The 25,886-nt window shown below is 37.8% G+C and overlaps 1 protein-coding gene and 2 pseudogenes across 1 annotated transcript in view; all 3 read right to left on the minus strand.

Moving 5' to 3' along the window:
- The window catches only part of CSMD1 (CUB and Sushi multiple domains 1), an 880,549-nt gene that overhangs the window by 244,213 nt on the left and 610,450 nt on the right, over positions 1 to 25,886 (minus strand). The window contains exons 23-25 of the mRNA XM_018562582.1: positions 13,188 to 13,379; positions 11,653 to 11,779; positions 1,703 to 1,905 (exon numbers count right to left, since the gene is read on the minus strand). Coding sequence (XP_018418084.1) covers positions 1,703 to 1,905; positions 11,653 to 11,779; positions 13,188 to 13,379 — 522 coding nt within the window. The remainder of the gene's footprint in view (positions 1 to 1,702; positions 1,906 to 11,652; positions 11,780 to 13,187; positions 13,380 to 25,886) is intronic.
- Positions 3,028 to 3,445, minus strand: LOC108791959 (annotated as a pseudogene).
- Positions 5,971 to 6,386, minus strand: LOC108791960 (annotated as a pseudogene).

Here is a 25,886-nt window from a genome sequence, read left to right on the forward strand (position 1 = left end):
TACATACTACAATATCATAGAAAATATAATAATAATAATAATAATAATAATAATAATAATAGCAATAATATAATTGAGAACAAACAATAAGATTTTATCTCGCGCTAATTCAATGCATACATATTTCTGATTGGCTTCTTTTGGTCACTGTAGATACTTTACATATATTTTCAGTAAATATTCCAGAATATGTACAGTATATAAGAACTCTATCATAGTAATCTACCATGTCCCTACAATTTTCTATGCCTCTATGGAGTCAAACATGACACAATAAATACACCACTCAAAACTGAGTGTTAAGTTTGTTCGCATTGTGCAAAAATGTTGAATCACATTGGATTGAAAATAGTTTACACTTATGACTCTACCACCTCATATTGTGAGCCTGGATTAGATCATCTAACTATGCCTCTTATATACAAATTGGTTTTCCCTGTATAGTTCTAAATTCTTTAAAGTTGCTTACCTAATACTTTCCAAGTATTGATGACAAACTAAAGCCTATAACTTTTTTTGCAGAAGGTGCTACATGCACAAATTCTGCAGCAGTGAAAATAAAGTCAATATGAAAAATGTAACATGTGTTGTAATTATTAATATCTCGGCAAAATGTTATTGATCATGTAGAATGCAAATACCCTTTTAATAATGTATATAATACTTCTGCAGTGAAGATATGGTAAGGAAGCACTGCTAGTGCTAGCTTACCTGTTGGGAAGTAGCAATGATTGGACAAGGTTTTCAAACCTTTCAAACTATTTCACCACCCTGCTTTAGAAAACAGTCAGCTGGAATTTTCTGCTTGTGCCATGGACATGACAGCAATACCATACCTGACTTAGAGCAACAGATGAGCAAATCCGATTCCCATCTCATGACCATGCTCTAAGACTGCAAAAAATATGTATTTCAAATTAAAGTTAATGAACTTGGATTTTTAAAGACTCAATTTGATTTCACAATGGCAAGAGTATTGTATCTTCTGTCATCCAGTTTCTTATGGATTTGTTGCTATTAGCAACACACTCCGTTTTTGTTTGCATTAGCTTACAGACTCTCTTTAACAAGCAGTGACAAAACCTTTCACTGATTTATATGAAAAAGTGAAAAACAGCTATTCTGTTTATAACAGGCATATCTGCTGGCAGCTCAGCATTACAGCATATTATATACATATGATTCACACAAATTAAGGGTCATTTTTTTACAGACTCTCTGATTTTATGCATGATTAAATAGTAATTAAGCTGTAATGAAAAATATGTAGACTTGATTACAATTAATCTAATTGCACAAGTCAGTTTGTATCTTCATTTTCTACATGCTGCGCTGAATTGGAATGACAGTGATCCTTTAAAAGCTTCATAAACGGAAACACCACACTGATGACTCCAATGAAGATGGAAAGTAAAAGGGCCAAAAAGTTTTGCAAATTGAACTAACTAAACTCCAAAAGAGAGGTTGTCTTTGACAGAAATCATGAATATTTATTCCTCACATTGCATTTTAAATGAATATAAGGATAGACATAGAAAAAAATATGTTTGGCACCACAGTTCATTTGAAAGGAAAATCTATATGCATTTGTGTGCTTTATGTAGATGAAAACAGTCAGGGGTAAAAAATATACACAGGAACATTTCCATGCAATGCAGATAGTAAATCATGGTAAATTTATAATGCATCTTGTTATACCCACTTGAAAACTGTATGGAAAAACCAGACTTGCTGATGAAAAAATCACTATCAAACTGTAATGTCAAAGAGTTGAATGTGCTGTGAATGTCCTCAGGGAGAGAAGAACCACTCCACTCTTTCAGAAGAACATCGCTGTCTAAAGGTCCATCCCATACCTTGAGGATATCATGTGATACTTCAGTGTCAAAAACTATAAAGTGAAGGCTGGAAAAAAAACAAGAACGTATACATAATGTTTAGTCTTGTAACTACTAAAATATGCATTGTTCTGTCTCTGAAAATATAATGTTAAAATGGAAAGCACTGAAAAAAAAAACAGAACGCAAAAAGAATAATTCTTCTGGCTTCTATGTGGATATAAAAAAAGAATTTTGACAATTATTCATAAAAATCAACTCATCCATTTCCCAAATTATATCCAAGAGATGTCACAAAAACTGATATCTGATCAGACAGAAGTGGCACTAACAACTTCTATTTTCATAGTCTTACCTTCATTGTCCAATTACAGCAGATGTTCAGGGTATCTGACAATATGACAATGCAGTCCATTAGGCACCAGAGTTAGACCCAGTGCACTCAGTAATCAACACTCATTAACAGATCTAATAAGACACACCCTCTTTCTGTGCAATACAAATCTTGTGCTTGTGCTTAGGGATGTGACTGGTATTTGACTAGCACAGGCCATTAGAATATGAGTGCAGCATGCAGGACCTTACTGAATGAAAAAGGTATTTAAAGGTACTTCAACTGGATACTTTAATTAGGTTTTAAAATATGCATATCAAGAGACTATTGGGATTTAGTGAGGCGTCATAGTCATGTCACAAGTGGAATAGAAAAAAAAATGATTAATACATAGTCATACATGAATACATAAACTAATGTATTTTTTTAATGCAATCATGTATTAATATTTATTAATAAATCTTTTTTTCAATTGTACTTGTGCCATGATGCCTCACTAAACCCCAATAGTCTCTTGATATCTATCTATCTATCTATCTATCTATCTATCTATCTATCTAGATAGATAGATAGATAGATAGATATACACTGAGTGGCCAGATTATTATGACCACCCCATCAGTACTTCGTTGGGCCACGAGATAACTCCACGAGATGACTTCGTTGGGCCGCCTCCACGAGATGTTGAAAGGTGATGCAAGGAATCTGACACTTCACTGTTGCCCTTCTGTTGTCTTGTACCAGTCTTGCCACTCTCCGTTCTGCCCTAACATTGACTAGTCACTGAAGGCCACTATTCGCACGTTCAGATCCAGATTTTCGGCTGACAGTCCAGTCTTTTTTTTTTTTATGAAGAAAGATGTTTATTTGACATTTATTCTTCAGTTTCAGGCTCCTCATCCTGGCCGATCTGGAAGTAACGGAGCTCATAGGTCTCCTTATTCAATGCAACTACACGTAGCCAGTCCCGCAGACTGTTCTTCTTTAGGTATTTCTTGGTGAGGTACTTTAGGTACCTTTTAGAAAACTGCTTTTCCAAAACAACGTTAATTTTGTTCTTCTGACGTTCAATATGAACAACGTTCCCAAGATTTCCAGTTTTCCCATTGACCTTCACTCTCTGCTTGAGAAACTGTTCAAAATTGGCAGAGTCAAAGATTCCTTCTTCTACAGGATGGGTAAGATCCAGAGTAAACCTCCAAGCAGCCTTTTTGGATCTCTTTTCCTTCGGTGTCCTTTTCACCTTTTGCGGCGCCATCTTCTCCGGATGAGTTTGACAGTCCAGTCTTTAAACACTTTAACAATGAGCCCCTCTTGAACATTTAATGATTTCTGCTGTTTTGCTGATACTCGATCCATGGCTCTGAGCGCCAACAATCATCCCACGTTCAAAGGCTGTTAAATCGCGTTGTTTACCCATATCTTCAGAAAAAAATCACTTCTACTGTCGTGGTAAACAACCTGCTTCCCTATTTATAATGGTCTGGCCCTCTAGCAACTTCAGTGTGAAATTATAGCTAATTATAGCTAAATTGCCTACAAACGTCAGGTGGTCATAATAAACTGGTCACTCAGTGTATATATATATAAAACAAAACAAGAAGGGGCGCCTTTCCTGGTGCAAATCTATTTATCCAACAATTGGTAAAATGTAAGCTAACAGGCACTCACAAGAGAAGAATATCAACGAGCATTAGGACAGTAGAGAGACCGGACCGAAGACATGCGTGTGATACGTCCTATGTACAGATCAGTAAAGACACTTCTCTTTACTGATCTGTACATAGGACGTATCACGCGGACGTCTCCGGTAAAGACACTTCTCTATTAAAGACACAGTAAAGACACTTCTCTTTACTGATCTGTACTTAGGACGTATCACACGGATGTCTCCGGTAAAGACACTTCTCTTTACTGATCTGTACATAGGACGTATCACACGGATGTCTCTGGTCCGGTCTCTCTACTGTCCTAATGCTCGTTGATATTCTACTCTTGTGAGTACCTGTTAGATTACATTTTACCAATTGTTGAATAAATTGATTTGCACCAGGAAAGGCGCCCCTTCTTGTTTTGTTTTTCAGTTATCTCAGTATAGTATATATACACTATATTGCTAAAAGTATTGGGACACCCCTCCAAATCATTGGATTCAGGTGTTCCGAGAGATTTCCTTGCTACTAAATATTCCACGGTAGTGGTATTATAACAAAGTGGAAGCAACTGGGAACAACAGCAACTCAGCCACGAAGTGTTAGGCCACGTTAAATGACAGAGCGCGGTCAGCGCATGCTGAAACGCACAGTGCGCAGAAGTTGCCAACTGCCTGCAGAGTCAATAGCTACAGACCTCCAAACTTCGTGTGGCCTTCAGATTGGCACAACAACAGTGCGTAGAGAACTTCATGGAATGGGTTTCCATGGCCCAGTGATGAATCACGCTTCTCTGTCTGGCAATCCCATGGACGTGTCTGGGTTTGGCGGTTGCCTGACTTCATTGTGCCAATTGTAAAGTTTGGTGGAGGGGGGATTATGGTGTGGGGTTGTTTTTCAGGGGTTGGCTTGGCCCCTTAGTACCAGTGAAGGGAATTCTTAAGGCACCAGCACACCAAGACATTTTGGACAATTTCATGCTCCCAACTTTGTGGGAGGAGTTTGAGGATGGCCCCTTCCTGTTCCAACATGACTGTGCACCAATGCACAAAGCAAGGTCCATAAAGACATGGATGAGTGAGTCTGGGGTGGAGGAACTTGACTGGCCTGCACAGAGTCCTGACCTCAACCCGATAGAACACCTTTGGGATGAATTATAGCGGAGACTGCGAGCCCGGCCTTCTCCTCATTTTGACAATTATTCATAAAAATCAACTCATCCATTTCCCAAATTATATCCAAGAGATGTCACAAAAACTGATATCTGATCAGACAGAAGTGGCACTAACAACTTCTATTTTCATAGTCTTACCTTCATTGTCCAATTACAGCAGATGTTCAGGGTATCTGACAATATGACAATGCAGTCCATTAGGCACCAGAGTTAGACCCAGTGCACTCAGTAATCAACACTCATTAACAGATCTAATAAGACACACCCTCTTTCTGTGCAATACAAATCTTGTGCTTGTGCTTAGGGATGTGACTGGTATTTGACTAGCACAGGCCATTAGAATATGAGTGCAGCATGCAGGACCTTACTGAATGAAAAAGGTATTTAAAGGTACTTCAACTGGATACTTTAATTAGGTTTTAAAATATGCATATCAAGAGACTATTGGGATTTAGTGAGGCGTCATAGTCATGTCACAAGTGGAATAGAAAAAAAAATGATTAATACATAGTCATACATGAATACATAAACTAATGTATTTTTTTAATGCAATCATGTATTAATATTTATTAATAAATCTTTTTTTCAATTGTACTTGTGCCATGATGCCTCACTAAACCCCAATAGTCTCTTGATATCTATCTATCTATCTATCTATCTATCTATCTATCTATCTAGATAGATAGATAGATAGATAGATATACACTGAGTGGCCAGATTATTATGACCACCCCATCAGTACTTCGTTGGGCCACGAGATAACTCCACGAGATGACTTCGTTGGGCCGCCTCCACGAGATGTTGAAAGGTGATGCAAGGAATCTGACCCTTCACTGTTGCCCTTCTGTTGTCTTGTACCAGTCTTGCCACTCTCCGTTCTGCCCTAACATTGACTAGTCACTGAAGGCCACTATTCGCACGTTCAGATCCAGATTTTCGGCTGACAGTCCAGTCTTTTTTTTTTTTATGAAGAAAGATGTTTATTTGACATTTATTCTTCAGTTTCAGGCTCCTCATCCTGGCCGATCTGGAAGTAACGGAGCTCATAGGTCTCCTTATTCAATGCAACTACACGTAGCCAGTCCCGCAGACTGTTCTTCTTTAGGTATTTCTTGGTGAGGTACTTTAGGTACCTTTTAGAAAACTGCTTTTCCAAAACAACGTTAATTTTGTTCTTCTGACGTTCAATATGAACAACGTTCCCAAGATTTCCAGTTTTCCCATTGACCTTCACTCTCTGCTTGAGAAACTGTTCAAAATTGGCAGAGTCAAAGATTCCTTCTTCTACAGGATGGGTAAGATCCAGAGTAAACCTCCAAGCAGCCTTTTTGGATCTCTTTTCCTTCGGTGTCCTTTTCACCTTTTGCGGCGCCATCTTCTCCGGATGAGTTTGACAGTCCAGTCTTTAAACACTTTAACAATGAGCCCCTCTTGAACATTTAATGATTTCTGCTGTTTTGCTGATACTCGATCCATGGCTCTGAGCGCCAACAATCATCCCACGTTCAAAGGCTGTTAAATCGCGTTAACTCATGGATGTCACTAATTTAAACATTATTATTGTTAATTGGGAGGTGGAGCCTATACATAAACAACTCCAGGCATGGTTAGTTGTAAAGTTTTCCCAGTGTGCAGGAAACACTTTTGACCAATTTTTTTCATACAAGAAATGTGAGCGATCCATACAGTGTTTAGGCATGCTCCACCAACTTAATGTCAACACATTAGCAGAGGTCAAGTAGCCTGGCTGGTGGCACTTGTAAAATATTAGTGATCTGTTAGGACAACTTTAAGGGGACCTGAACTCAATATTTGAAGATTTGTTATATCACATGTAACATCTAGAAATATAAATTGTGCCTATGGAATACACTGAAAAAGGCATTTTGCCTGGAATTCTTCCTGAAAAATAACAGTATATTTCCTGGTAAATTAGGGTGCCTAGGTTTTCCTGTGCATACAGCCTCATTGCTGTATATCTGCAGTGTGAGATTTTTTAAGGCACTTCTGTTTTTTAACTGCTATTTTTGGAGTGAGATTTGGTGATGTCACTACTGTGCTGATCACTGTTCTCCTTGCTAGAGGCTCTGACACAGCAAAGTCCTGACTCTGCTAAAATGCCCCCCCCCCCCAATGAGACACAGATGAGAAAAAAGGCATGGTAAATCAGTAAAGGACAGCTTCAGGGAGACCACTGCCAATACTGGTTACTAGTCCTTTGTACTCAGCCTATCTTTTCCAGGGCACAGTTTCCACAGTTCAACTCTTCTTTAGTACTTTGTGATTATTTTTATTACAGATTTATCTGTGCTTGCTTATGGCTTCCTGGAGTGAACAGAAATACACCTGTAATGATGTTACATATTCATCACAGGGAATACATTAAAAAAAACATTTATTTTTACTGTGCAATATTTTTTAAAATAAGACAAAACATACATAAGGTATAAAAGATACTGGATTTATACACAGGAATGTCAGAAGCATGCATTTTGGCACATTCTATAACAATGTTATAAACACAAATGAACTAGCTGAGCCGAAGTGCAGTTCGACTCAGCCGATCCAACATCTGGATTGGCTGAGCCAAAGCTCTGGCAGCTCAGTCGCTGCCGTTCGCCCCTATTCTCATAGGGGCCGAACGGCAGTGAGGGAATAGCAGAATGCCTCCAAGCGGCATTCGGCTCTTCTGCTCGGTACCTCTGTGGTACTGAGCAGAATAGAAAATCAGTGAAAAGAGTGGGGGAAAAAAGTGGGGAAAAAAAGTTGAAACAATATTTAAAAAATGTAAATGAATGGTAACATTTAAAAAGAAAGAAATAAAGATATTAAAAAAGAAATAATAAAAAAAGAAAAACAATTGGGTGGACCTAGCAGTGACAGCTGGCTCTGTCCAACTGTTTCCTATTGGCCGACACCTTCTCGGCCTTTTGGCTAAGATCAAGTATAGTATCTGTTCTTATCAGTTGTTGGAGGGGAAAGGATGCTGCTGCCCTATAGGAGAGCATTCGAGTACCCTCTGGCGTAATTGGCGGGTGTCAGAGGATGGTTCTATCCGCTGCTGGTTGCGTCAGGCTCTGAGGTTTACAGGTAGACCCCAGACAGCGGGAGGACCCCCGATGGCACTACCTCCTGGTATGAACGGAGAAACACTGGGTCTGGCCGGAGGGTAGGGAGGCGGCAGAGCCCGTGGTGTTGTGCCCCCTTGTGGGCGGCGTCCCAGGGGTGCTCAGAAAGTCACTTGGGTGTGGGAACCCACATGACTCACTGTGCACACACCACCTTGCAATTTCTGCACAACGCCTCTTGGACAGGCCTTATGGCTAGTCCGGGGCATTGTTTTGGCACCCGGCCCCTAGGGCCTGTCAGCGTGGTGCACTGGCACTATTCCTTTATTTATTGCACCTCATGCACGATTGGCACATTTTTGTGTTTTTGTAAATTTTGACCCACGGAGTGCTAGGGTGCAGGTACCTTCGGGCCCTATTCCCGATGCAGGGGAGGAGGTTCTGTGCCCTAATATAGGGTTCTCTGCCTCCTCCCGAACCAGGGAGTCTCTCTTCGGGAGAGCTCCCTACCTAGTACTTGGTGGGACCTGTTTCGGCAGGTCCCTGAAGGATTGGGGTCCGCCAGCATCCGGGTTGGTGGACCAAAGTATCTCAACCCCTGTCAGGAGCCTTGCCCCCCGGGGGGTCAGGAATTCGAGGTCCCTTCTTTATTGAAGGACCAAGCACCCTTGTGCACATTTTTGTGTGCTGTGATTTCACGGTTCACTTTTTTTGTTCACAGGGGGAAGTTTGTTTTATGATGCACATCCACGGGCTCTTGAAAAAGATTGGCCGACACCTACTAGAGTATTCTAGCAAGTCCCAATGAATAACAACTGGGCGGAGCCGGCCATTTCACGGCTGGCTCCGCCCAGTTGTTATTGTTTAATGACAGATCAGCACCCCAGGTCATTTGGGGATGCTGATCTGTCATTACAACTGGGTGGAGCCGGTCATGAGATCATGGCTGGCTCCGTCTAGCTGTCATTTGTGGGCTGAACGGCCAGCCTTTGGCAGGCTGTTCGCCCCGCTTCGGCTCAGTCGACTGCTCTACGGGCTATTGTGAAGAAAGCTGAAGGATCATCCAAAGCTACAGCTGTATCCTTTGGCTCAATGGTGAATAACCCCCTACATTTTATACCAGAATAGAAATCCTATGGAAGTGAGGAAAATTCAGCAATCAATTTCCAATGCAATTTATAAAGCATAGTGTTTATAGTAACAAAAATATATCTTAAAAAGATACAGAAAAACCCCAAATCTCCACATAATAGATGTAATATTTGTAAATTTTTCTTAGAAATGCCACATTATGTGAGTAGGCACAAACTATTCTTCCGACAGATTTTCAAATTTATATTATCGCCATCAGTAGCACTGCCTTGTGTTAAACATGATATGCATGGTGCACACTTGGAATGAGCCACAATGCTGTTAGACTCACAGAGGTTTGTTTGTTAAAGCCTAATAAGCAGGTCACTTTGCAGGGGAATTTTCCTTTAGCTCTGTGACTGTGGTAAAATTCCACTTAGCAAAGAAAACCCAATCACGAGCAAGGAAAATTTAAAAAAAGTATATTTGCTTGCACATAACTGGCTATGTTGTAAAGCGCTGCGCAAACTGTTGGCGCTATATAAATCCTGTATAATAATAATAATAAGCTGATGGGAAACTTCCCCTGCAAAGTGCAAATTCTCATGCAAGGTGAACAGCCTATTTGCCTTTAGTAGATCAACCCCACTTGTTCCAAAATACCAACAAGCATTTTGAGAAAATGCTATATGGCTCTTGGTATGAGAAGATTTTTATATTCAGACAAAGTTGCTCTTAGATTCTCTAAATAATAAAAAGTGTGTTCTCACCACTAACAAATAAAATGTTACATGAAATTTGCAGTCTGCCACTAATAGTACAACAGCCAATTTTGTCCTTCCTGTAATGTTGGTTTATTACCTGTTGATGCTATCGTTAGGTCTGTTATTGTTCACTTCCTCTAACAGTCTAAGCTGCATAGCAAAAGTGACACATACAGGGTTGGGACAAACCATATACCAAGGGGTTCTTACCAAAGTTATATTTTTTTCATATGGCTTAAACCTTTTTTACCAAAATTTAAAAATACACTTTAGCTGTAACTGTATAAAACTGTTAGCTGGTGTTAGCCTTTAATATGTTTGCCCATTTAAAGTCCATCTAAGACTATCCTGCCCCACAGAATAGCAACATTGTGTGATTTCAGTGAAGAACAAACAGTGTTGTCATCATAATACAGATAGGAAAAATAGCACATCTACTAGGAGAATCAACAGATAATAAAACTATACTATGGGGGGCGGGGGGGTTAGAAAGTATTGACGGACTGCATCATATATGCATTTTTTTGTTTTGCCCATAGTCATACTTTAAAGGTCAACAGAAGTCAGTGTGTGTAAACAGCATTTATACACGGCTTGGAAGTATATTTATGACTAAATAAACAACACGAGATGCAGTCAACTAAACTTACATTTATGTCTGGAATACATGGTATATATCTTGGTAAGGCATGCTTATTTAATATTTTTAGGACAACAACAGAGACGTTTATTTTTCAGACGTGTGAGGAAAGATTAGACTCTGCCAGTTTTTTTCTCTCTTTTATTGCTGTTTGTGACCCTGCTCAGAGATTTCCTCTAAATTTCAGATTCAATAAATGGTCCATATGGACTGAGTGGGCACACAGACAACACTAAAAGCTGGCAGATTTTCTAAACCTTCCCTAATATACAAAAATGTTTTGTAAAGACTGTTATGTTCAAAGTTAAGTAGAATTTTAAGCTTATTAGAATTTACCTTCCCTGGCTCTTCCTTTAACCCTCATTAACTTCTATGTTTATCACATACCTTTTTTTGGACCCAGTGACATCACCAGGAAGGCTGTATTAGCATGCAGACCACTGTAGGTAATGCCCACATGTAATACTGATTGTAACCCATGATCCAAGTTTCCATGATCCAATGATCCAATCCACCATGATTAAAATAACTGAAATGCAATGAATGAAAGGTGCGGGCCAGGAATGGTATGATTGAGGAAGAAAGGGTTAGATAATGATGATTTACTCCAGCCAGGGAATGAGGCAAGCTTTATCTGGCTTGCTGCAGCTTCTAGTGCATACTGTGAAAAGCTCTGTGCAAGATGGTAAGGCTCCCAGATAGCAAGGATAACTTGCCACAAACTTCTGGCAGGGTTAAATTGAATTCTTGTTAACTTGCTGCACACATTACTGGCAAGTTGTAGACTTGCAGAACACTTGCAGCACAAGTTCTAGTTTGTAGCAAATTTGCTTGGCAAGTCTACAGCACGAGTCCTGCAGGTCTTAGCAAGAGCTCTGCGAGTGTACAGCACTTTTGCAAAGCACATTGATCTGGAGACTTGCAATGCAGACTTTCTGTAATTGTGCAACAAAATTGTGAAGCTTGGCAAGTCTAGCAATACTTTAGCAAGTCATTTTCAAACTTGCAGCTCAATTGTTTGCTATCTGGGCTGGAGTTCAGCATTAACACTTCTGTCAGAAAATACGAGGGGTGACTGTTTCTGTATAGGATATTTTTTTATATAGCTTACCTGATAGTTTTCCCTGGATCTGCTTCAAGAATCCAAGTGCAGTGAACATTATTTTCATATGGTGCTGGGTAACCTGGAGACAGAATGCGTCCTGATGCAACAGCATAAATCCGACCTCCACATTCAGCTGCACAAATAGCATATGAATTTAAACTATTAATTTTTATTTACTTCAAATGTAATTTATTAAAGCAATCCAATATGATATCTTCTTTTTTGGAATAATTTACATAGGGGTCTATTCACAAAGCTGCCGAAGGATCTGGCCGTAGCTTCGGCCGATCCTTCGGCTAGCTTCGGCACCAGGACCCCTTCGGTTCGGGAGAACCGAGGGGGTGCTGTACAATAGTGTGCAATATCTAGGAGTTCAGGAATGTTATGTATAAGCATAAAGTGTATATATACTTTACAGTCACATTTCTAGAAAACCCCACTATGTGTTTGTTATGTGTTCGCATTCACACAGCTGTGTAAATGCGAACACATAAAAAATATAAATGTAAACAAAATATTAACAATATATATTTTAATACTTCTTTTTAGACATTTTAGATGTCTCTGTAAACAGACCTTTGGACAGACTGTAAGCATCACTCTAGAATTTCAAAGTGACAGGAAACTCTGGCTGTCCCCATAGAATGACAAGGGGCACCCTGGGCTTTTTCTTATTAACATACAATGCTTCTAGATCTTTAGATTTTTGTTAGGACAGTCAGTGTTTAATTTTAGTTAACAACTGTTAATGAGATCTGCAAGCACGGTGCAGACAGGGTTAATTGTGATAAACTTGAACCTCCCTAGCCCCTTATGTATCCAGAGGAAAATCAGTTAATAGAAAAATATTTTCTTTTAGCAAAGAGCAAGTAATATGTAGGCAGCATTTTTTATTATGCTATGTGAATGCAAACTTGTAAAACATATAAACTGGATGGTATCCCAATTTGACAGCAAAAGTGGAAATACACTTTAAGCAGTGAGACACATTTACTAAATGGGCACTGTAGATGTATTTTATGAAAGGATAGGGACTGTTCACTTAGCAAAGTGATTGTACACTTTACTTAGCGAATAAGATGACGCTGGGTTTACTTAAACCATTCAATCATGTGCTAGTTACAAAAAATGTTTCTAAATCCCCTTGCAGATGATTGGTATTCAAAGCAAAAACACATCTTCACTTAATTACTTGGCTAAGGGAATATTCACTTTGTATACAGTATCCCAAATTAACATTAATTTTGCTGAACAGTCTCTAATTCCTTTAGTTAATCAACATCAGAGTTTTCACTTTCCAAAGTGAATGTTTACTTAGCTTCACAAAAATGGGGAGGTGGTGTTCACCTTAATTACCCAATAACATGCAAGCAAATTACCCTGGCACTTTATTGCTTTTTCTGAGTACATAGCTATACTTTATTCACTAAGCTAAATGACATGTATATTGTGAATAAACATTCTATACTTGTTAAGAAAACAATTCTTTTGCATGCAAAACTCTATCTGTTTTGAGAAAATAGGAAAAAATTTTGTGTTACCAGTGCATGTTGGTAAAGGCTTATTCCACACCCTTCGATCTCCACTGAGACAGGTCAGAATGCTGCTCCCATGCATTGTATAACCTGGGTTACAGCTATACATAATAGTTGTATCAGCAAAGTGACCCTCATCCCGAATCTTGTAACCATAGTTTGGTATTCCTGGATCCTCACATTTTATTAAATCAAAACCTGGAAGCAAAAGAAGCACATGTATAATTATGTGAAGCAGACAAATGCATTTTTGTAATTTTACCTATTTTTAAAAATGACCTTACTTTTCATTTTGGGTTGCAAAAACATTTTCTGACTTAAACTGACTATGCATATAAAATATGAGTACAGAATCGCACACTATTATAGAACAATATAGTTGAAGAAACAAACCAAATGAGATTGCAGCCTTTGCCTTGCATAATCACTGAATGGGTCTTTCACTTCAGTACCGGCATTTTACACCCCCTTCATTACCAGTTCATTTTTCAGTGCTGTGCAAGTTTGGCTGAGCATTCCTCCATTATGCAACACTGTAACAAAATTAATTTTATGTAATTTTTTGGTGGTCATATAGAACTTTCTTTTAGTGGTATTTAATACCCACTTTTTAATTTTTACTATATATTTTACCAAATAATTTGAGAAATTGCCATGTGATTGCTGTGATTGGCTGTCAGCTCTGTGTGTAAAGCCGCAGCTCCCAGCTGGGAGCAGCGGCCACAGCCATGCGCAGACATGCATTCATGGTATATCCTCTCAGATAATGGGCCAGCAGACCAGCTGTTTTAAGACAGCGGACAGTCCATGAGCAGTTAAAAAAACTCACAAGGAAACTTGGATACTTTGTTATATTTAAAACAAAAATATTCTATAGAAAAAAATGTTTTAATAATTAATTTTTCTATAGTGCTTTTCTCCATGGGAAATCAAAGCATGTTATCTGCTGTTGTGGCAGATGGTAGGGCAGCCATCTTAGGCCAGCTCAGTAGAATATTATACTAGGGCCAATTTACCTACTAGCATGTATTTGGAGTGTTGGAGGAGACCCATGCAAGCGTAGGGAGAACATGCAAACTCCATGCAGATGGTGCTCTGACCAGGACTTAAATGGATAACACCCAAGGCTGGAAAACAGAAGTGCTAATGACTAATTAATTAACATATCTCTTTAAGTATTATTTCTGAACTTCTTTTCTGCCCTTATGTTTTACATCCTTGATAATTTATTAGATTGTTTATATATGCTGTAGTCTCCAAATACATTTTAGGCAGTATAGGTTTCTATTTTAAAGCTCTATGTTACAATTTTCATATTTTCCCACACTGCATATTTCCTAGAGTGATTTGACAGGTGTCGGTTGAATGGCAGATAGGCGGAGCCATTGGTGATGTCATCTGTTTAGATTTTGCCGGCAACTGTCAAATCGATTATTTAGCGTAGTGAGTACGTCGGGAGTGGTTGGGTCCACGGGCGGTATTTTTTTTTCGATGAGTCAGTGCTCATCTGTTATCGTGATTGACCCTGAATTACAACGTTGGATCTTTTTTGGGGGACATTTTTTTTCTAATTAAAAGAATTGTCAAAAACTGGGTATTTTTTTTGTTTAATAAACTTTTTTTTACAAAAGTGTGGAATTTTTCTTTAACCCTTTAGTACAAGTACCCATTATTCATTCCCAATGGGGGCCGCATCTGCTTCCCTACTTACTCTGGCCTCCCTTATGAAAGAAAACTAAAGTTAGGGGTCAGAGTAAGTAGAGAACTAGCTTTTTAAAACTAGTTTTTGGCACTGGAAGCAATGCTCCTAATGATTAAAAATAAATATATTATTATCAGTGATCCACAGTGATTAACAGAATTTAAAAAATCTTATGTCACTTTTCATGTGACCATCTTTGCATTCTTATTTATTGCTTGTTTAGCTATACAGAATTGAAATAACATATTGCATGGTCAATATTAAACAATCTTTATTTGTTACACTAGAGTAAAAAGGCTGTGCTATATTCTAATTATGTACAATGAGCATGCTTTAAATAAGGAATTGATCTCTGTGAAATTAAAAAAATCAAGATCTGACTTGCAATTACACAGTCAAGAACAGCATTAGACATTTATGAATTATTAACCAAAGTTCTTAGCTAAATACATTTATCCAGTCTTTGTTCACAATATTGAAAGTAACTTTGCAAGTTTAAATTTTTAATATAGTTTTATAAGCCTATTGCAAGACAATTTTACGGCACAGTTTATTAAAGCCCCAACTATAGATGATGCTCTGCTGGATCTGGTAATCTCAAAAAAAGCAGAGCTTATTATAAATGTACATATAAAAGAACAACTGGGTAGCGGTGACCACAATACAACGTTATTTAACTTAACTTGTAAACAATGAGCACATAGTAGAAAAATAAAAACACAACTTCAGGAGAGCACATTTTCCACTGCTGAGGGCTGCTCTCCTAGACTTAGATTGGGAGGGAATCTTGTCATCAAACACCACAGAACAGAAATGGGAATGTTTCCCAACAGCTGTTTGCAAAAATACTGCAAAATATATTCCTGGGAACAATAAGTTTAAAATGCTAAAAGTAAAATTTATGGGGCTCACATTCAATGTTAAAAAAAGCCATAACAAATAAGAAAAGGGTATTTGGAAAATATAAAAATGAAGGAACACTGTTGTCATTTAAAAGTTACAAAGACTATACAAAATATGTAAAAAAGATTACATAGTTAGCCAGGTTGAAAAAAGACACATGTCCATCGAGTTCAACCTATAGAGATATGGGAAAAAAAAGAAAAACCTAAAAAAGAATGCTATGCCCACAGCTATAATAGCATGCAATGTCTAGCATCCAAAGTTGATCCAGAGGAAGGAAAAAAAAACCCTATAAAGCATGGTTAAATTTGCTCCAACAGGGAAAAAAATCCCTTCCTGATCCCATAAGGCAATCGGATATTCCCTGGATAAACAATCTCTGATGCCTAATATACCTATAGTAACTCAATATCCAGTAATAGTCTCTGCATTTAAGAATACATCCAGATGTTTTTTGTTTGCAAAGAGTCAAAGCAAATGACAGGTTGCAAAAGAGTGCTAGACAAAATCAAAAAATGATTTAAATATATTAAAGGTTACGTGCGAGCATGTAGGCCCCTTACAAGATAACTCAGAGTTGGTAGCTGGGGACAAAGAGAAGGCAAATCTATTAAATACTTTATTTAGCTTTGCACAAAGGAGTATGTTTTAACTCAAATCCATTATGGGGATGGCAGTGCCACAGGCACTAACCACACTCACACCACAATGGATCAAAACTGATATGGTTCAGAAACAGTTAGACAAAATAAAGGTGAATAAGACAAAATTAAGGTGAACAAAGCACCTGAAACAGATGTCTTACACCTAAAGTTTGGAATTAGAGTACAATTTCTGTGTTTGCAGATTACACCAAGCTACGTAATTAAATACAGTCCTTACAAGCTGTCTCCATCTAACAAGCAAACCTGTTTGGGCATCTATGTGGCAAATTAGGTGTAATGTTGATAAATGTAAATTTTTGCACTTGGGAACTAAAAACATGCATTTGGCATACACTCTAGGGGGAGTACAGTTGGGGAAGTCAATGATTGAGAAGGATCTGCTTGATCTGGTAGACCAAAGACTCAATAATAGCATGCAATGTCAAACCGCAGTTTCTAAAACAAGTAAAATACTTTTTTGTATGAAAAGGGGCATTGACTCCAGAGATAGAGACATAATCCTACCCCTGTAAAAAGCATTAGTAAGACCTCATCTGGAATATGCAGTTCAGTTTTGAGCACCAGTTCAGAAAAAGGATGTTGTGGAACTAGAGAGCGTGCAAAGGACGGCAACTAAACTCATAGGAGGCATGGAGGAGCTAAGCTATTAGGAAGGATTAGCTGACCTGACTTTGTTCCTACTTGAGAAGAGGCAATTAAGAGGGATATTATCACCATGTATAAATATATAAATGGTATATATAGTGAGTCTGGTGCAAAATTATTAATTTTACATTTACTGGAAAGGACAAGAGGGCACTTTTTGTTTCTGGATGAAAGGTGGTTTAACCTTTGCATACAGAAATGCTTCTTCACAGTTAGAGCTTTGAAAATGTGGAATAGAATCCCTCAGGAGCTAGTTTTAGCTAGCTCAGTTAACTATTTAAAAGAAAATTGGATGTATTCCTAAATGCACAGAATATTACTGGATATTAACTTTTTATAAGTAAAATAAACACCAGAGATTGTCGATACAGGGAATATCTGATTGCCTTATGGGATCAGGATGGATTTTGTTTGCCCTGGACAAGGATTTATTTGCCTTCCTCTGGATCATCTGTGGGTAACTGTGGGCATAGGGTTATGTTTATGGAAGTTTATCTATTTTTTTGTTGTTTTTCTCTATCGGTTGAACTTCATGTCTTTTTTTCAACCTGGCTAACTATGTAAATAGCTGTGTAGGTTTGACACATCCGGATTTGATCTTAACTGCTGTATATATCATACAAAGTAGAAATGTAATCTGAAGTATAATAAATGTGTTTGTTAAAGTTAGCTTGAGGTGGCAGTGTGACTCAAACATGTATTTGCAAATGTGTGCAGCAAAAACCTCTGTTTTTAACCTGAGTAGTTGACAATAGTTAGTTTTGTTTCTGGCTATCTTATGTTAAGGGACCTTTTGAATTGGTTTGTATATTGCCCTACCTATGTACACCCTCCTTTTTGCTGGTTTCAAAGTGATTAGAAGAGTTGCCATTGTTTATTCAAGTAATACTGCTTATATAAATATATTTTAGGTGATGTCAAATGAACACCACAGGGCTAATTAAATAAATGCAGTCATTTGTTTTACACAGTATATTGTTTCTGTTAAAAAAATAATTACAATAATATTAACAATCATTTTTTGTAATCCAAAAATCCCCAGTAACATAACCTCTATGAAATAAGGTGAGCTGGCTACCTCAGACAGTGGGTCCGATCCCAGGAAGAAGGATGGGGAGCAAATTGGAGTAAAAATCTATCAAATTGGAGCTAAAATATATTCACTTTTTAATATGAATATTTCAATCTGCCATTCAGTGTTATAGGTAACCCATAAAACTTTTGGTCAGATTTTGAATTTTTAAATGAATGTTTTGTATTTATTTTTGAATGCTACTATTTATATACATTATTGTTTTAGTACAGGGAGCAGCCTCGACACAGGATTCCCCAAGCACCATGTGTTTTCTAAAGAGAGAGAAAACAGTAAAACTTGTTTTTATTTCATTGATGGCTGGGGTTTATTTAGACTGCAAGATATTATGTATGTGCAGATCCTTCTGAAAACAGCAGGATGGGCTGAATATGAAATACTTGTGTGATTTTGCAATGCATGTGATTTTGCATTGTTGTGCTTTCAGGTATATCATCTGGTATATGCTTTGGCTCCACAAGTAATAACTGTTCACAGAACACATACAGATTTTAAGAATTTAGCATGCAAATGTATTTATCACTTATGAGAAAGAAAGAGGATTTTGCATGCAAAGAGTCGTTTATCCTCTGAATGCTATCCACGAGGAATTGCTTTAGGTTATAGAGACAATAAAACATACTTGGGGGAACATACTGGTAGCTTTAAAACATACTCTCTAAGTTTCTAATATCTATTCTACAATATTTAAGTTTGTATCTAGAAGTCAGCTGTTGAATGAGCAGTGTACTATAGGCTGCAACAACGGCCAATTTCTTTTTGTTCAATGATGAGCTTATATGTGAAAAATAGAAGTAAAAGGCTAAGGGTACCTATATTCATAAATAAAATCACTATCAAAATATGCCCAAATTCACCAGTTTTGCCTAGTACAATTACATTTTAATAAATGGTAATGGTAAGAAATCCACGATGGTACATAATCTTACACAATCGTTTTCGAATACAGCTTACACAAAACAATATTGTAGTTTGTCGTTAGCTACAATCTTATGTTAGCATACCAAATTTATATTTAGCTGTGCTAATATCACTACAGTTGTTCAAGAAATGTTAAACGTGTTACATGTATGGCAATTAGCAATGAACAGTAATTCATGTATGTTTTTCATTATTTGGATTTTGTTCAATGTAGCAGTTAAAGGAAGTAATAAAAAGTGAAATATACATGGAATTAACACAGTTTATTTCTTCATTTTTTTTGTTTTGCTCTTAAAATAAATGACTCTTTGGGGAATAGCTAAGATTTAATCTCTACAGTTCTTTTCACTAAGGCATTCAAGATTGATTACTGACAGCTCGTTGGCTTTGTTTAATGTGTGATTTTAACTCTGATGACATTAAAACTAGGGTTGCACAGATACCAAGTACAGTACAAGTACAAGTACATGTAACGATACTTTTGAGCTCCAAGACTACACTAGAGAAAAATTCAAAAATTAGGAGGCAGCTGTCATTTGTAAGGAGCACACGGAGCTCCTGGGATTTGTACATCTCTGTTTTAATGTATGATTTTGTTTTTATAAATAAAGGGATGCTGTAACAACTCTGCTGCGCAGGCCTAGGATCACAACTGCGGAGTGGGGATCTCACAGTCAGGTCAGCAAGTGGTCCCTTCAGCACTTTTAGATAAGAGTTCAAGACCTTTACATCATGTCTGACCGTGGGTTTGAATTTAAGTAGTAACTATGAGCTAGAATTGACGGGGTTAATGCGTGAGAGTGACACCCGATGGTGAGCTCTGGTACTACACTTGCTATGGCTTAGTGGGCAACACACATAAGGATTTTAGCAAGCAGATATGTAATGATTTAGATGAATAAAGATGTTGTCTTAGGATATCACATACATGTCCAGTATATCATCAGTAGGTGGTAGACTCGATATAACATATCGAGTTATATTATATACGGTTTGACTAATCAAGATATGCAATTCCCAATGATCAGGACCACTAAACCCAGGAGTTAAATGTAAAAAATGTATTCAAACACCTTAACTATCAACAAAAATGTATCTTATTTGTGTATCACAGCTGAAGATCCTCAAATCATCTCTGAAATGGTGCTGACACCATCCTTCCTATTGTATGGTGGCTACTTTTGTTCTCCATGATCCCTGTGTATGTGTGTTGTAAAGTAACCACCACGCCAAGCTCCCTCCCGTGATGAACTACAATTTCATGTCTAGTTAACTAATTTGTACTGAGATTATAATCTATCATGGGACCGAGCTTGGAGCTGTGTCTACTTTACACAAATAAGATGCATTTTTGTGAAAGTGCTTGAATGCATTTTTATGATTTAACTCCAGGGTTTAGTGTCACTTTAAAAAAAGTGTAAGAGGGTATGTTGTGTATTTTGAATCTGTCTTACTAAAGCAGAAGCAGATCAGAGAAGTGTCTGTCAAAATCTATACTAGATATCCATTGGATAAGGGTCTGGGGATAGGTTTTAAGGGGGATATCTTGCCATTTAGTAAAACAAAAGCAGGTTAGGAAGGATATGTCAATTAGAGGCAGTAGTTTTTTATGTTACTTTTGCAGGAGTACATCATACTGGTATGCAGCTCCATGTGCAGGTTTAGGGATTCCCCAGGCATGTTATTTAAAGGATCTGTGTATTTGTATGCCCTTTAAGCTATATAAAAAGACCCAGTCCCCACTGAATTGTATTTTTTCTTTTTGTTGCATTGGTATATGTCCCCCATGGCAGTGTGCAGCTACCCGTACTGTTTACCGTACAAAAGCTTGCAATTTGCACTAAAAAAGGCCAGTAAAAAAATTATTACGTTTGGCTTCAATAGACTTCAGTGGGATTGGAGGCTATGTTCAGGGTTCACAGATTTCCTACTGGGCAGACAAATGTCCAGTGAACTGAACTTTACTAAGTTCACTCATACCTATTTAAAAATCCCAACTAAGGCATATTCAGCATGTGTTGTACTAAGTGCATCAATTTATATATAATGGTAAGTGATTTAAAGGATTCCTAATTACAAGAAAAATACATCCCAGATTTTACATTTTTATTTGTACACTAAGAAAATATTGTAGATTAAAATTAAAGACTGGGTTGCTAGCTTTTGGCTAACAAAAATGTGGGTTGCTATTGTTGATATCTTCTTATAAAAATTTTATTTGACTTTCTGGTATGCTGACCCTCTAGCTTTAATACTTTGTCATACACTGACCCAGGACAAGCATCCACAATTGTCACTTCAATCTGACTTCACTTTCTTTATTTGTTCCAGGAAGTGGATTGAGAATGTGTTGAATTGTTATTTTATTTAAATTAGGTCAGCAATAGTTATTTATGTATGTAACATTTTATCAGACGAATACACTGAAACGGACCCTATAAGAAATAATTGACTCACTTTCTACATCTTTCTACATCTGTTGCCATTGTCCCTTTATAGTCCCTTTTTATCTTTAAGTTTTTTAAACACATACAAATACACAGACATATTTTTTGCTAATTGTTAATAGACATTCATTCACATGTTTAAAGGAAGTGCTACTTATCCTTCAAAAAGATATTTCTTTCTACTTTGACCAAGCCTTGTTGTTGGCACTCTTTCAGGTTTTCACACTCTGATTTATTGTATACATATATAGAAATACCTGCTTATTCAAAATATTACACAACATTTAAAATGTACATTTAATATTGAAAATACGTTGATAAGAGAATAATTGAAAGCTCAACATAAATTGCAATGTAGAGCTAGAAATCCGAAAGTGTTGGTATAATGATCCAAATACACAAGGATACTGTGTGGCTGCCACCCACCAGAAAGTTCAGTATGGTGTAACTGTATTCAATTGTGCCTGGGAATTATGTTCTCAATCACCAAATCTGAAGAGTTTGATCAATTCTAAATAGAGCAAAGGTAGAGGATAAGAAGAATATTCCATCCAAGCCAAGTAGAAATCCATACCAAGAAGTGTAGCGCCACTAAAAAAAGTGTAATCAGGAAGAAGCCATGGGTCAACAATAGAGGGGCAAATATTATATAAAATGAGTCACAAGAGAAGACATATCAAAAAGCTAGGGGTTGCATCCAGGAGGCAGAAGTCAGAGTAAGGGGAATATCTGTTAGAGCAGGCAGTGTTCAGTCAAGAGTCATTTCAGGCCACCCACATCATAAATAAAGGCACACTTCCCCAAATGGCAACCAGTCTGGTGCCCCTGAAAAGGTGAATACCAGTGCATGCCAATGCCAAGGCATGTTGATAAGAACAGTGCTGAAAATATCCCAAACTTTATAATAGTCAATCCAGCTGACCAGTGAAATAGTCATTGTATAACCCCATCCAAGTGCACCTTTCTTTTGATAAGTATAATTTAATTTGAGTTGCTGCCATAATGGGGTATTTGGGTATGTAAAAAACATAAGCAGTTCATGTGCGTGCATGTATTGCCAAATTACAGTGACTGATTCAGCTGAAGTGAATGTCTGTTCTTAATGAAAAACATCATTTTAAAATGCGCACAAGACTTTACGAAATCAGAGGATCTAACTTTCTGTAATAATCTCATGGAAAGCACATTAGAAGTTTGGGATGAGAGGGAGACCTCTACTAGAGTTGGCTAAGAGGTAGGTGAGCTGAGCTCACCTTGACTATTAAAGTGATATGCCCTGTAAAAGAACTGAGATTAGACAATCATGCTGCCACCAAAGCTGTGGCTTTTGTTGCTGTTACAGCGGATATTTTACTCTCTTGTACTTGGGCTGTGTGCTATTTTGACATAGGGTCTAAACCAGGGCTCAAAATTTCAAGTCCTGAGCTACTAGCCAGGCCTTAAGAGTTACTCGCCACCAGTCGCCCCACCTGACCCCTACAAAAACCTTCCGCAATCTATTCAAAAGAAAAAAGTTTTACTTTTACATACACATACATTATCTGATCAGATGTCTGTAATGGGACATATTGTTTTGATGAGGAAGGTGCATATAAGTTTAGTTATCCTTTAAATATGTTTGCCAACAAAGCACTGGCATTACAGTAGTAATAAACTGTTGATCTTTTTTAAATAATGAATCCAGATCAAACAAATGTATTGCCCAGCAAAGTATTTCTTTATATGTTTGCCCAAACACTTGCAGTACATCATGTTTCTGAACAGCTGGCTCCAAGTCTCTCAGCTTGGCTTCCCTGAACTTCCTGTTCAGTACAATATCACAAGGTCAGAGCAGTCTCCAGCAACCACCCATCTACTAGGTTTAAGAAGGGAGAAAAGGAAGAGGAGGAGAGCGGAACATGGGGTGACTTCTGTGTCTGTCTGTTTGTGAAAACACACAGTTTATCAGTTCCTCAGGACCCTGCAACCACCCTAAAACAGGATATTAGGGCCAGCTTTCAGGGGACCAGCTGATTCTGCAGGAAACTAAAACTTTACAACATCAAGGAGCAGCAGCCATTATAAGTGATATAATCAACATTTGAAATATCTTAAAAAACGGTTGACTTTAATATCATTTTAAGTTTTTTATTCTAAAACTTAAAATACTGATCAGTGCAAGACAGCTCTTGTTGCTTTAAAAAAACAAAAACATATAACAGCCAACCCTTTGTATCAGTCATTAGACTATTTTTATCTACATTTCTGTCCTTTAAAACTGTGCATTAAAAAGCAATGAAAATAGTGTGATGTAAGAGATTAAGAATGTGTTTGCCCTTGAACACCCTCATTAACAGCCAAGAATAAAATTCCTAGATATTATAAAGGCAATATGCAATATGTATTTAATGTCACTTCTAAGGTTAATCAAAGATTGCCATCAGCCATCCCAGCAGTGTTATACTACAGACCCAAACAACAACTTCCTTTACAAATTCTGCCTGCTGTTTGGAGGACAGTGGAAATAGGACCAGCTGTGAAGCTCCTAGGGCTACATCTTCCTCATTCATGAAAACAGCAGGAATCTCTGCAAGGCAGGTTTTAATTGAGAAGAATATTTCTCAATGATACACTGATGGATTTCTAAAACCTCTTTTTGTCCTGCAAATGTGTATACAAAGTTTATTCTACTTTTTTAACCACATCTGACTATAGAAATGTGTATAAAGCAGAAAAAAAACACACTCAGGAAAAATTATGACAAAAGGTTTTTAAGTGAAAGCTTAAGAGCAATGATGCAGCAATACTTACTTCCATCAGTTACTGTTTCAGAATAAGTTAGAATAATATGGAGCTGCATAACACAAATTACATCAAGCAATAATAACAGAAAACACCAAACAATTAAGGATACGGCCAAGGAAATCTTTCCTGCCAGCATTGCATTTCAGGTGGTAAAACGTAATTTTAGTGTTCATGTAAAGGGTCATTATAAAAATAAATATTGACCCAGTATATACAGTATATGGACTGCATCACTATTATACTCTGGGGTTTCTTTGTGAGGTCATCAGTAGATGTGTATACAATTGTATATTGTTCTGCTAAATTTGCATGTTAATAAATTAAGTTGGACAGATATCACTATTATTCCAAATTATATTACTATTTTTTAGTAAAGAAGCAATAAAAATAAAAATATGCTTATCCCCATCTCCCAGCCAAGGTAGTCTAAATCGCATGATCTCTGACTACAAATGACTTTTGCATAGAGTTTATTAGTTTTGATTACTAGTAGGGCAGGAGTACATGGTTACAAAAAAATCCTTAAACATTTTAAAATATTTTAATACACAATGATGAGTTTGTTCCAATTGATTGATTTGATCTCTTTCACATGTATACCTAAGAAAGTCTAAAAAGACTATAGGAGTCATATGACTATAGTACAAACTCATTCCTCTAAAAATGAACCAAGGTGGGTCTATTTGTAATGTCAGCTATGCATCATGAGATACAACACTATGGAGACATACTGTACATTCTAGCAGTTGGACAGTATATTCAGTAGACATGTGCACCAGCAAAAAAATTTAGTTTAGTTTCGTTTTGAAACAAAAAAAAATTAGTTTAGTTTCGTTTCGTTTTGAAACAAACCAAACAAAATTTGCTTTGTTTCGTTTTTCGGGTCCGAAATTAAATTAGGGGTCTATTCACGAAGCTGCCGAAGGATCTGGCCGTAGCTTCGGCCGATCCTTCGGCTAGCTTCGGCCCCAGGACCCCTTCGGTTCAGGAGAACCGAGGGGGTGCTGTACGGGCTATTCACAATAGCCCGTACAGCTCCCGATCACGGCCGAGCAGCTCAGTCGAGCGCTGAGCCGTGCTGAAAGCCGAAGCTGGCCGAGCGGCCGGCCGACAGCCTACTTCTGACAGCTGGGCGGAGCCAGCCGTGATCTTACGGCTGGCTCCAGCCACTTGCAGTGAGATCAGCATCCCTGGTTACCTGCTAACCAGGGACACTGATCTCCAAACAGCAAACTCTCCCTGGCGCCCCGGGAGTCTCCTGCTCCCGGCCGCCAAGGAGAGAAACACTGCTGTGTCCTTTTTTCTTTATTCTGACACGATCGTTGTCAGAAAAGAGAAAAAAAAAGATTTTTTTCCCGTTGAAAAGCATTGGGACATTACTATTGGCTATTGCAAATTGAAATAGCCAATGGTAATATCCCAATGCATCGATCGTGTCAGAATAAAGAAAAAAGGACACATCATTGCTTCTCTTCTTGGCGGCCGGGACCGAGAGGCTCCCAGAGCGCCCGGGGGCGTTTTTTTTTTTTTTTACAGCAGCAGAGC

Source organism: Nanorana parkeri, unplaced genomic scaffold (assembly GCF_000935625.1).
Source record: "Nanorana parkeri isolate BGI_ZX_2015 unplaced genomic scaffold, ASM93562v1 scaffold586, whole genome shotgun sequence".
NCBI lineage: Eukaryota > Metazoa > Chordata > Amphibia > Anura > Dicroglossidae > Nanorana > Nanorana parkeri.